Here is a 14,364-nt window from a genome sequence, read left to right on the forward strand (position 1 = left end):
TTTCACATCTCTAGTTCGGTTCATTTGGTCTGAACCAAGGACAAACAATTATACATTGTTGCATTTTTCAGCTTTTTTGGTTCCTTTTCACACCACACTGATTGCTTTGGTCTGAACCATAGACCGTAAAAAAATATGGACGACTCGACATCATCTGTTTCCGCTTGGCAGAGTTGAAGCTTTTAAGCGGCCTGCACGGCGCGGACATCTTGGGACCGAGTCTGCGCAGTAGCGATTTCGGGACCAGAGTTGCGCAGTAGAACGCAGGAAGTAGAGCAGGAAGTACAGCCCGCCCACACTCTCGCAGATGCAGAACAATTAATTATGTTGGTGTGAAATAAACAGTTATGAAAATGTAGAAATTGAAGCTAAAGCTCCAATCTGCTCCCAAAAATTTCGAAAAAAGGCTGTTAGTGCCTCAGTGACAACTTCACTCAGAGAAGCCATCAGTCTCAGCTGTCAATCATGACGTCTTCAGTAAATGAGAGGGAGACTACAGGCTTGGTTCGAACCAGTTGAAACGAATCAAAACGCAGGCATGTGACAACATCCACATCACTCATTGGCCATGGCGTATTTCCTAAACTGCTTTTTGATTTGTCAGAATTTACGTGTGGAAAAATTCCAACAGAAGAGGCAAAGCCAGCAAACTATAATAACACTGTGGAGAGACAACTGCGCGGGCCAGTTTTGTCTCTGACTCTTAATGAAGTGCATTTTGTCTCTAAGTATGGTTCACCTACAGTGGTGGAGGTTGCAGGGTTGCCGAATGACTAAATAAATGTTATCAGCAAGATTGTAGAAAACTGTACATTTCTCGTCCATTACCACCGACTGCTACTTATACCAACGACGGAAATAAGCGCAGTTACAAGAGCAAAATATGTGGGAGAGCTTTCTATAGAGTGACGATATTTTCCTCCAGGGTGTATTTCACTTTATTACCGCCCCAGAATGGTGTATCAGAATGAGATGCATTTTCAGAAAACCAGCTTGTCATTTCCTGGAGCTTTTTATACTTCCATTGAACCATTGCAGTGATTTTTGACCCCTCTGACCGGCCAAGGCTCACCCTGGTCGGCCTAGGAGACTGCCATGGACACCCTGGAGCTTCCCACCTCCAGCAAAGAAGCCCCAGCGAAAAGAAGAGACAGAGAGCAAGCCCCATGAAGAGAGAGACAGAGAATAACAGAGCCAGAGCAACAGTTGAAATATTCTTTTATGCCTTCCTTGATCATGTGACTAAAACCCAAATGTAAGACATTCAATCTGACCAATCAGATAATTACAACTTCCCCCACCATAAAAGTGTGACAATTCTTAGACTCCCAATATACACACATCTGGGCCTACATCTATTTGTCTTTAGCAATTAAAAAAATGCCCTTGTGGTAAGAAAGATGGGGGTTAAAACTGTAAAGCAAATGTCTTTGTTCATTTTCAATCCTACAGAACCACTAATGGGTTGGCCTACAAAATGGCATCATCTCTGCAGCGCTTGGTTGATGGCCAATTAAATATCTGAAATTAAAGTCTTGTTTCACTGAATAAGATACTAAAAGCTTATCTTTTGCAAATACAACACTTTTTTTCACAGCATGCACATAATTCATTTGCTGCTGGCTATCCAGCTCCTCTCTTTCTTTTTCCGTTCTCCGCCAGTGCCATAGGCCCACTCACAGGAAGCATGGCACTCATTTATAGCTTGAGTTGTAACTTTGATTTCCCAGTGTTCCTTTGTGGCCGAGATGCTTGTTTCGTGTGTTTCGCATGATCTTGGGATGAAGGGCATATTTCTCCGTCTACTTCCTGTCTCAGTGCAACGCCTATAGCTGTAGTCATGGATTTGGGACTAATACAAAGTTTCACTGAATAATGCATGTGTCTTTGAAATAGCATAATTGATATCAATTATTCAACCGTGTCTCCAGCATTGTGTTACGTTTCCAGAACTTCCTGCTGAGAATCTAATGGACGCAGAGGTCACGTTGGTCTTAAAATTTCAAGAAAATTTCAAAGCTGCTCTGTTGCAAAACTTTGTAAAAAGCTTGTTATATGGTCTCATTAAAGTGAGTTTAAAACTTGTCGTAACGTATGCTTTTCTTGTCGTTGGCAGTTTTATGTCACTCTTAAACCTCTTTTAGTTATTGTTGTGATGGCCGTTAAAGGTGTGACAGGCCTTGTGGAACATTGCAGATTGCTCTCTGTAGCACTTGAGCGGGCTCTGTAAACTGCCCCCGAGTAAAGTGTTTCTGAGTTTGCAGAGTGGCAGTAACAAGGTCATTAACTTCACTTCAACGAGAGATAGAAACAGCAGCAGTCGTATCCCACACCCTCCGTCTGTCAATTTCATGCTCTCTGAACCAAGAGCTGTGACAAGAAGTTTTGCACAACATCTTGGATTAGGACGTCATAGCTCAGGGTCCCGTGGTCGCTGTGGAGTGTGTGGGTACATGTTTTGTCGAGTCTGCATGTTTGTTTGAAAGTGTAGTTCACACTTTAATAAATCAAAGAAAAAATTTAATATTCTTATTAAAAAATCTTTAAAAGTTCAAGCAACATTATACAATGACAAACAAGGAAGAGAAGACAATGCTGAATAAAGTCATAGTTTTTGTTATTTTTGGACCAAAATGTATTTTCGATGCTTCAAAAGAGTCTAACTAACCAACTGATGTCACAGATGGACTACTCTGATGATGTTTTTATTCCCTTTCTGGACATGGACAGTATAATGTGCCTACACTTAGATACGCTGTTGGACTAAATATAAAATATCTGAAACTGTGTTCTGAAGATGAACGGAGGTCTTACGGGTGTGGAACGACATTAGGGTGAGTCATTAATGACATCAATTTCATTTTGGGGTGAACTAACCCTTTAAGGATGTTCAAACTGGCATCATCAGAGAATATGCAGAGAGGGAAGCATGTTTTCAGATAATAAATCTTTTACTTTATGACCAAGTGAAACAGATTCAATGGGACGCATGCAAAAAGAGAGAAATGGAGGGAGGCAGCAAGGAGGAGGAGAAGGGGAGGAGAGGGGGTGTGGCGAGGGGAAGGTCAGAGTGCTGCTCGGCATAATAAAGATTCTCCACACGCAGGCCGGATATTACCTTTTTCTCCACGTCATTCCAACCCGTTCCACCAGGATACGCAAGCTGAAGGAGGCTGTCTAACTTCATTAAGAGTCAGAGCGAAAGGATTAGCTTTTTATTTAAGGCTGTAATCATGGCTACTCATTGAAAACTCTCCCACGCATAAATAAAATCTAGTCATAGGTCAGGTGCTTTCAAACTGAGGTCAAGGGACCTCCAGGGGGTGCAAAAGGTGCTAGGATGACCATGAAAAGTTGACCAGAGAAAATAAAAAGGATTTGACAAAATATATCTTCAGGACTGTCAATATGTGCACTTAAGATATCGAAATGTTATTTTCCAAATTTGATAATATTACTATTAAATACCATTCATTTCTAAAGATTCATGAATCATGAGATTATCTGTTATTATTGCATTGATAGCACTACACTGTAAAAAAAAGAAAGAAATTTGGGCACAATGTATTGTATATATGAAGGTATTTTCTGTGTTGGTTTTACCTGTATTTTGAATTATGCATTTTATTAGGTTGTGTTTTAAGGGTTAATGGAAATTTCTGTAAGAAATGACTGTCATGGCAGAAAACTACCAGTACATTTTCTGTTTTTCTTTTTTTTACATTACATTAGTAAAAAATCTTACATTAGTTTTTAGTATAACATTTATAATACTTAATATTTTTTTGTAATAATTTATATTTTATATAGACTTTTAATTATAGAATTATTATATTTATATATCATAAAAATATTTTAAAGTGTTCATCTCAGGTATGTATGGAAGCCCGTTTCTGCCACTAAATAAAAAATAACTAAATAAAAAAAATTCTCTTGCAATTCCCTTGCAATTCCAAGTTATAAAGTCACAATTCTGAGATATAAACTCGCAATTGCGTGTCATGAAGTCACAATTCTGACTGAGAAAAAAAGTATTTTTCTCAATCAGGAGTTCATATCTTATAATTGTGGGAAAAAGCATTATAAAGGTTGAAAAAAGAATTGTGTATCTCAATTCTGAGATAAAAAGTAGCAATTACTCTTTTTTTTTTTTTTTGTGGCAGAAACGGGCTTCCATAGGTATACTTTTTTATTTTAGAGAATATTAATAATAACATTTTGCTTAATCAATGAAAATATAAAAGGCATATAAATTAATAATTTTTTGGAAATGCTTATTTAATTTTGTTGTCTTTATAATATCACAATTAATATTATTATAATTATAATTTCACAATAGTATTAATAAATGTTTATATTTGCAAATATATAACTACATTTATATTTTAGAAAGGGGGTCTGTCCTGAGGAGATCATCATGGAGTTTTATGGCATCAAAATGTTAAATGACTTAGATGGAGTGAGAGGATAGAGATCAAGTTCTTTATGTCTTAAGAGTGTACCACCACAAGCTATGATGTGATGCATGCATAGTAATAAGTCAATGTTAACTTTGGGGTCACATATTGGAAGATTGAACTTGAAAATGTGAGGTTGGTGGTGACGATGTCCTTCACGGTGGCCATGGTAACTCGATTCACACGATTAGATTGTTATTAGTATTCCATGAGGCAGATCATCTATTGATCTCCTCCGTCTGTGAGATTGTGAGGACATCAAATACGTGAGGCAAAAGCTGCTTAGTTTGATGCATAAGCCAGGAGGGAGGGAGGACGGGAGGGTTGGATAAAATAAGTGTAAGAAAAAGAACGAGAGAGCTGATGAAGACAAATCTAAAAAAAAAATCCTGAATGTTGCATAGACTAAAAGCAGACGGGCAGAAATTTGGTTGTATTCGCTAGTTTTCACTCAAGCTGCTTGATAATATTGGGGAAGAAAAACTCCCTGGCCTTTTCATCCCCTTCGAGACCTCAGCATCTTCTCCGTTTCTCTTTCCCTCACTCTGTCCGAATCTCTCCGTCTCCGGTGGCTTGCCGAAAGGCTTCAGTCAGCCGTTTCTGCTTGGCTACCCTCAGTAAATCAATCCTACTGATTGGGTCTGCTCTCTGACAGGGCAAGGACCCTGACGAAGACTAAGAGAGATGTATACATGTCGCTCCTAGTTACAGTCACCCGGCTACAGCAGCTTGGATTGGTGGGAAGGGCTCTTAGCATAAGGGAGATGAATGGGAACAGCGAGGTTATGTTCGGAATCAACTAAATTAAGGTTTTAGGTTGAAACGGAGTGTATTTTTCTTCATCTTAGATCGAGACATTTTGAGTATCTGTAGATTTGTGGGTTCTGCTTTCAAGTTTGCATGTGTACATTTGCATGAGTGGAGCTCACCGCTTCTCTACTCTCAGAGTACCTTTGGGGACAGTGTAAAGTTCATCAGTCATGCAAATGAATGTCCAGTTGATGAGTAGTATAATCTACCTCCTGCTCTCTGGAGAACATTGCTTTAAAAAAAACACCACAATGAGATTTCCCCTATCCCTCTATAGACGCAGCCCAACCAATCATAAATATGGCATAATGTTATTTCTGTTCGCAACATGCTTACTTGGTCACCTACAGTACAGGCCAAAAGTTTGGACACATTACTATTTGTAATGTTTTTGAAAGACGTTTCTTCTGCTCATCAAGCCTACATTTATTTGATCAAAAATACAGAATTTTTTAAAAATATTGTGATATATTATTACAATTTAAAATAATTGGTTTTCAATTTATTATAATTTAAATGATCATTTATTTCTGTGAAGCTGAATTTTCAGTATCATTCCTCCAGTCTTCAGTGTCACATGATCCTTCAGAAATCATTCTAATATGATGGATCATTTTCAAAGTTGGAAACAGTTCTGCTGCTTAATATTTTTTCATAACCTGTGATACTTTTTTATAATACGTTGATGAATAAAAAGTAAAAATAAAATAAAAAAAGGAGCAAATGTTTTAAAAATAGAAATCTTTTGTAACAACAAGATACACAGTAATTTGGGGTCAGTCATTTTTTTTCTTTCTTTTTTTGAAATAAATCAATAATTTTATTCAGCAAGGATGTGTTAAATTGATATAAATTGATAGTAAAAGAGATTTATATTATTTGAAAATGTTTTTTTATTTTGAATAAATGCAGTTATTTTGAACCTTTTATTCATCAAGTATATTAAGCAGCAGAACTGTTTCCAACACTCATAATAAAACAGAATATTAGAATGATTTCTGAAGGATCATGTGACACTGAAGACTGGAGGAATGATCCTGAAAATTCAGCTTTGCGTCACAGTAATAAATGATAATTTAAAGTATAATAAACTGAAGACCAAATATTTTAAATTGTAATAATATATCACAATATTTTTTTAAAAATCGGTATTTTTGATCAAATAAATGCACGCTTGATGAGCTCAAAAAACTTCTTTCAAAAACATTACAAATATTAATGCTTCCAAACTTTTGGCCTGTACTGTGTGTGCATGCATTTCAGAACTCTGTGCTTATTAGCATATTTGTGTTTTTCATTCTTTGGCAGGAGCATTTCAACCCCGAGTGCAAGTTCAAAGAGAGTGTGTTTGAGAACTACTATGTGACGTACTCCTCCATGCTGTACCGCCAAAGCCAGTCGGGACGCTCGTGGTACATTGGCATCAACCGGGACGGCCAAGTAATGAAGGGCAACCGCGTGAAGAAGACTAAAGCGGCTGCACACTTCCTACCTAAAGTCATCGAAGGTTAGATCAGGTTTTAAATTAACTTGAGAAAAATTCTCATGCAGAATATAGATTAGCAGAGAATGACATTTCATTATGGAGAATCTATCTTAAAATGTTAACTGTGTTTAAGAACATTCTAGTCGTGGTTTGAGCTTGTCATTAGATGGTCCAAGCAGGTGATATGCTAGTAAACCATTTTGGACTGGTAACAAACCTACGGTGGTTAACCATGGTGCCTGGTCAAACAGCTAATAATCAGCAAAGCTAATAACCTGCTTGCCCTGACTAATGACTAACATCCAGCTTGCTCTAGCATAGACCAGCTAATATCAAACTTGGATAAACTTAGACCAGATAATAACCATTTTAGACCAGCTAATGGCCACCTTGGACTAGCTAAAAACCCTTTATGCCAGCTAAAACCATCTTGCACCACACTGTAAATCCTAACGCTCTAAATAATTAATTGGTTTGAGTAGGGCACAGTCAAATTAAACAACTTAGTTCAATCAAATTAACTTTTATTAGTATTTAGAGTAATTTTTCTATCGAGTTAACAAAACTGACATATTTGAAGTAATCTGAATTGTTTCATTGGTTTGAGTTCAATGAACTTGTTCCTTTTAATTTAGACAAACTTAAAAGCTGGTTAAAAGTATAAATTAAATAAAAATGTGGCTCAATCTTACTCAAAATAAGAGCAATTACAATGTATGAGTACACAATTTAAATCTGACAGTTCTGCTTGCTTAAACTTTGAATTACTTAACCTTTAAAAATTATGTAACTGATTACGTTAATTATTTGGAGTTTTGCCAACTTATTCGGGTATACAGTAGTGAATAACCACCTTAGAACAGTTAATAACCTGCTAAGACCAGCATGCACTAGCATAAACCAGGTAATAACCAGCTTGCACCAGATTAAACCAGCCACTAAAAAAATTACAGCAAGGTTAAAGAAGCTAATAACCAGTTTACACCAGCTGAAGACCAGCTTAGACCACATTCCCAGTCTGCACCAGCTGATGATCATTTATGATGAGCTATTAACCAGCTTGCACCATCTTAAACCAGCCAATAACCAGTTAAGAGCAGATAATAACCTGCTTGAACCAGCTAATAACTTGCTTACACTAGCCTAGACCAGCTAATAATCAGTTTGCACTAGCTAATGGATCTCTTAGATCAGCTAATAACCATCTTGCACCATGTTTACAACCAGCTTAGAGCAGTTAATAAACCTGTTTGGACCATCTAATAGTTTACATCAGCATAGCTAATATCCAGTTTATTCTAGCTTATACTAGATAATAACCTTGCATGTTAAAACCAGATAATATCCACATTACACCACTTAATAACCAGATTAAAGCAGTAATCTGGAGCAATAACTATCTTAAAGAAATCAATAACCTGCCCGGCCTAGTGAATAACCAGCTTGCACCAGCATAGACCAGCTAATATCCAGTTTGTACTAGTTTAGACTGGATAACAACTTGTTTGCATCAGCTAATGGCCCTCCCAAGTGATCAATAAAAATGGGTTTTTCAGTTGCACTCTTGAGGCTTTACAGTTGCACTAACTTATTTTAGTTCATTTGTTGTTGCTTTAAATAACATCAGTGTGTCTTTGTTCTTTCTCTCAGTGGCCATGTACAAGGAACCTTCACTGCATGAGCTTGTAGCAGAGCAGAGTCCTCCTCGCAAAACCGTAAAGACTTCAGACTCCCCCTCCCACCAGAATGGCAGGAAAGATGCCCCCAGAGCTGATGCTTCATAGCACAGGGGGCACACACAGGGAGGGTGAAGGACTACATTGATACTGAGAACTCCATTTTCCTTCATGCAATGGGGGCAGGAAGAGCTGTATGAGCGGCTGCTCGCCTTTGAATGAGGCGAGATCAGACGGCAGCTCCTGGCTCTCAGCAATGAGAGGAAAATCCCTGCCTCTCTCGGTCGAACCAGCTCGTATATATTTCCACTGACCCGGCATGACACCTGACCCACCATATGATCCTATAATCCTCTGCAAACATGTTTCTGTGCCCCCACATGCCCAAACTGAGTTCTATCACAGTATCAGACGAAAAATGCAAACTATATCCTAACTGAAGAATTCAATTGACTTTTCTTTCCCTGCAGTTGCTTTTTGTTTGAACGGAGATTTTTGGTGTGAGAACGAGAGAGAGGGAGAGAGAGAGATAGGTTATTATCTAATATCATAATGATTCCAACAGATGAGACCCTCACTGGTTCGTTTTTTTTTTTCCTGCCATCACTTTGCCAACAGCTGCTCTGCCAATCCGAACTATAGGAAGGACTGCAGTAAAATTTGTTTTATTGGTCCATTTAAGGAGGATCCAGTTCTATTGGTCAGCAGGTGTACACTGATTTCTTCTGGGCCACTGCCAGGGAAACCAATGGTATCGTCCAGAATTTGTGATCAGGCCGCTTTTAACAAAACTCTTTAGTTCCAATTCCTTCCACTGATATTCTCAACAACGACCTGAGGACGGTGATAATGAGTTGAGATTGAATCCACAACCCAAACGCATCTGTTTTTGGTTTAATTGTGACTACACCTGCAGGCTGGAAGATCCACAAAAAAGGGGAAAAAACAAGTAAATTCTCTTGTGACGACTCTATTAATGTTTAATGGCCAGTGGGCTCGGAGCAGCATCCGTATCATTGGCAAACTAGTGCAGATTATTCGGGGCAGTTGTTTGATAGCTCGTTGATGAAATTCGTACAGGGGATTACATGGAGTCCAGCCATGATTGCTTGAATTATTTACTCCTTTTCCCGGGAACGTACGGCTCGTTCAAGCAGCTCGGATGAGAAATTTCAATATGCAAATTTAAATTGTGGCGAGCCAATCAATGACGCAGTGTTTGTGTGCGTTTAGACGTGTCTATTAGAGTGTGAAAGAGGCAGATTGATGTGAAAATGAACATCTGCTTCCATTATTTATTTGTGTGTGTGGCAGTCTAGGCACACATGTGTAAATACATTAGCTCACACACCACAGTTGATCATTTTAATGGTTCGGTCGAGTCTGGGCATTTTAATCGGCCTGGAGATGTTGACTGATGACCTTCTCCGGGTTTCATAATTGACACATAACCAAGAGGAAGTGCTGTGACTTCCAGAATCACAGGCATCTTATCGGTCCACACACACCACACTCCGTACATTGTTTGCAATGTGTGTGTTTGAGTAAAGAGTTGGTCAACCATCTTACAGAGGGTAACCTTTTGTCCTTCAGAAGGGAAGAGAACTGCTCTGAGATTATGATATCAATCATTTGTGAGCCAGTTGCGACTGGTGCGAATATGGAAAATGCGATTTGAGTGGCTGCAGATGTGACAGGTTCACAAGTTTTGACAGGTTTTGCTGTTGTTCTGTGTGAAAAAGGTTATTTGTTGATTCGCATTTGTGTTTGCACGGCCATCTCAATGTCCTTGAGTTGTGTCCTGAATCGAAAGCAAAAAATATTACGGAAAATGCAACAGGAAGTCGGAAGAATGTATAGCGGATGTCAGTGAGGGTTTGTGCATGATGCAGAACGTATTTAGCATGTTGAACTATGGTACGCGTATGTGTCTCAGTGAGAGGTGAATTGAGAAGTTGAATGTTAAAGGAATATTCCAGGTTCAATACAAACTTAATTGGCAGCGTTTGGGCATTGTGTTGATTACAACCAAAATGTTTCTAGTTTTCTTTTTTAAAAAAAGAAAAAGAAAAAAGAGGTTACAGCGATGCCCTTACAAGGGAAGTGAATAGGGTTAGTTAGGCGCTTTTTAGTCATGTTAACATGCAGATTTTTATGTCTTGTGGCTATTCTATTAAAATACATTTCCATCCATATGCACCCTTTACTTTCACTGTAACCCAGATTTTGCTTCTTTTTTTTCTTTTTGAAAAGGAAACGAATTTTTGTGTTAATCAACATAATGCCACAAGTGCAGTTTAAATTGTATTGAACCTGGAACATTCCTTTTAAAAGGAATTGTGATGTGTAGCAAGAGAACGTCTGGAGAAAGTTTGGTTATGCGACGATTCGCTGGCTGCGAGAGACTCTGAAAGTCCTGAGGGCAGCTCAGTGATTGAAGTTAGCTGGTGGAAAAGAAGACGGCTTTAGAGGTATTAAATTATGAGGAGCAAAACCAGAAGATCATTAAGTTGGATTCTTGGAGGAGAGTGTGTGCTTTGGTGTTAATGATGAGAGCAAGATCCTGTTCTGTGAATTAGACACTGAATGAATTCTTGCTGATTGAGCGGAAGGCGAGGAACAAGGTCCTTTGAGGGCGGGGGAGGGGGACGTTTATGCGCGTGCGTGCGATGTAGTTACCTGGCCCGACGGAGACGTTGAGAACACAAGGACGAATGCGGCGCACACACGCCCCCTCATGTGTGCTCCAAAGTCACGCTCCATTTCCTGAGCAATCTCCCCAAACCCTCTCCTGTGTGTCCAGTGGCTATTAACCTTCCCTCCAGCTTTGTGTGTGTGTGTGTGAGCGAGAGAGAGAGAGAGAGAGAGAGAGAGAGAGAGAGAGAGAGAGAGAGAAGTAACGATCGATTGACTCAATAAAAGCCAAACTGGAGAGCAATAGCCCAGTGCTGTGAGCAATAATTTCCCTGTGCAACCGAGGAACCCGAGGACATTAGCAGACGATGAACTGAGAGGGTTTTTTTTGTGTGTGTGGGACTCTATCCAGTCGGCAAGAAAGCAGCGGAGGAGGAGACAACATGGAGATAAAGTGACATTCAGATCGTAAACCCAATTTTGGTATTGTCAAATGGGCCTTGCCTGCTTGATCTCGCTCTCTTTCTTCTGCCCAGACCTGGTTTTGCTGTGAAGTGGCTAGTATTATGGTCTCAGATCTCTCCTGACTCTCTCTCTCTCTTTTAAATCAGGGCAAGTTCTCAAGGACACATTGAGTCCACCCTCTGTTTCATTTGCCCTCAATTCAAGCATGCAAAAAGAGTGAGACGATCAAGGGAACACTAATAAAATTTTCATGCTGTATTTTTGTGAAGAAAAATTGATTTAATACTATCTATCTCAGAGGTGTACAAGAGAAAAATATGTGTATATAAATCAAAGAATGATTAAAAAGTAATATTAAATGCAATCAAAAAATGATGACAGTACTGTAAATGGGTGCTTTTGGGGAGATGGACTACCTGGTCTTGCCAAAACTGCTGTGAGCCATATGGACTGTGGAAATGTACAGATTTGAGTTTCTTTTGTATTTGTTTTTATTAAATTGTGATGTTATCTGAAGCAACTAAAGGCCATTTCACCCACAGTGAAAATGTCATTTTGAAGAACTGATGGGTACTTCCTTGAAATTTGCTTTTATATTTAATAGAAATATGTATCTGTTTTTGTTTCTCTGCCATATTTTCCCTTGTGCAAACTTGTTTTTATATATTCTTTCCCCCTTTTTAATTGTTTTTTCTTAAAGATGTGTCGTTAATGGACTAATTGGACTTTTTGAGACCTCCTCACCCACACATCATTTGCAAGTTAAGCAAAAAAACAAACAAAAAAACAACACTCAAACTGAAACCTGAAAGCCAACGCACCTTTTTCTAATCAGGTCTTCCAAATGAAAGAAGAAAACAAGCCAATCCCTTTCTCCCCTATCTTCTCGTCTTCCAAAAAGCAAAGTCTTCCACTAGCCAGGGTTTGCCTGAGTGTGGCAGTAACTGCCGAATGAAACATGGCTTCCTGCATAAGCCCTGCCCTCAATCTTACGGTGAATGCAGGAACAGACTGATTGGCTGACGGCCACTGGAGGCGGAGCTTCACACACCTGCCCTATGAAACAGCATGGAGACCTACGCGGAGACTCAAAGGCGACTGACCATAGACTTAACAGCCGGGGTCACCAGGCCACCCCCTGCGCCCCTAACCAGCATGGCGGACGTGCTGCTCTGAAAGCCGACACACCTGGGAGAGTTCTAAGACTCAATTGCATGCATCCCACTTCGGAAATACTAGGAAAAGACTCCCGTTACAGAGCACAGGATCTCCTTAGCACCCTCTCCTGACCTCCAACTTGCCATCCTGTGTACGTTTCTAGAGCAATTATACATCTCTGGGCTGGAAGGAGGGAGGGGTGTGTCTTATTATTACATATTATTGAATAAACAGTTATATTTGTATTATTGTAAGATGTGTGATGGACTATGTTGTGTAACGTGCGCTCTTAGGTGTTTTAGAACATTTCCATGCATAACATCAGAGGCGTGTAGGAAACAGATGGCACAGACAGCTGCAGGTACTCAAAGGTGAGCAGTCAGGTGACAGGTGACAGACAACCTCTGCTCCCTTCACTTAGCATTGGCACACTGCACACGGACAACACATTCACACACGAAACACTCGCTCTGCGCAGTATTTATTAAACTTTTCCCCTTTTTATGTCACCAGACCTTGACTAATCCTCTCGCTGGCCACCTACGAACATCTGCAATATGTCACTGCATTACAGGAAGCCTCGCTAATCAGATGAGGAACAAAATTAATACCGCAGGGTGAAATATAAACCACAGCCCACTCGCTCGTGTTATAAAAACGTAGATCATCTTCCAGACCCTTTAAGCATGCAGAGATAATTGTCTTGAACGCCTTTACAGACCCAACAAACTCTTAAAACAAGCTTCTTCATTTGAGGATTAGCTGGCAGTTGATGGATTAATATGAGAAAATTACATGCAGAACAGGGTCTGAATTTCAGCGTGGGAGAGCGAAACGTAATTCAGATCCCTCTGCTGTTTAACTAAAAACTAATCCTAGAAACTAATTCTAGATCTGCACTCCTGCTGCAACAATATTCAGGAATATTTCAAAGGGCAGATTGCTTGTCTGGGATAATGACAACATGTGGGTTAAATGATCAGAAAGTAAAGACTTCAAATGTATGGCATAAATCAAAAGTGGTTGCACGGTGACCATTTCTCTGTAGGATGAAGGGAGACACTAAAAGCTGTTGAAAGTTTTAGAAAACAAAATGTCTTTCTGTCTTGTTTTTATTTTATTTTCACAATCTCAACAAAAGATCCTTTTAAAAATTATTTTATAATCATCATTTATCATTAAGTTTGAATATGCATATTAGCCTTGCCTCCACTCCCTGCTTGGACTACCTGATCCACCACTGTTCAATTTTACGGCAGTAAACGCTACACAACGACGTGTGGAAATAATGGCTCAATTCAGCCATATATGTTTAAAGCTACACTGTGTAACTTTTTTAGCTAAAAACACTTAGTTCTTTCAAAAATATATGTGCTCAATAATGTATATTTACTTCTTTCAAGTAATAAAGTATTCTCGAAAGTTTATAATATGCCATTGAAAATACATACGGGTGAGGGTTTGAATGCTGCTACCATTGCTGCCCCTCCATCTTGAAAGTACATTAGCTAAAGAGGGACATACCCATAAATTCAAGCTTTGCCTTTCGCGTTTTAACACTCGATGGCACCGTGTTGAATGTGAAGAGGGGGATTGCCATGTTAATCTTGAACAAAATTAAAACGAAATCAGAATTGAGAGGAACAGAAACTATTATTCACTAGATGATCATATACCT

The 14,364-nt window shown here is 39.1% G+C and overlaps 1 protein-coding gene across 1 annotated transcript in view; it reads left to right on the plus strand.

The window, feature by feature from the left end:
- Positions 1–12,929, plus strand: part of fgf11b (fibroblast growth factor 11b) — a 61,830-nt gene extending 48,901 nt beyond the window's left edge. The window contains exons 4-5 of the mRNA XM_067433232.1: positions 6,576–6,774; positions 8,404–12,929. Coding sequence (XP_067289333.1) covers positions 6,576–6,774; positions 8,404–8,537 — 333 coding nt within the window. The 3' untranslated portion in view covers positions 8,538–12,929. The remainder of the gene's footprint in view (positions 1–6,575; positions 6,775–8,403) is intronic.
- The last annotated feature ends 1,435 nt before the right edge of the window (positions 12,930–14,364 follow it).

This window comes from Pseudorasbora parva, chromosome 23 (assembly GCF_024679245.1).
Source record: "Pseudorasbora parva isolate DD20220531a chromosome 23, ASM2467924v1, whole genome shotgun sequence".
NCBI lineage: Eukaryota > Metazoa > Chordata > Actinopteri > Cypriniformes > Gobionidae > Pseudorasbora > Pseudorasbora parva.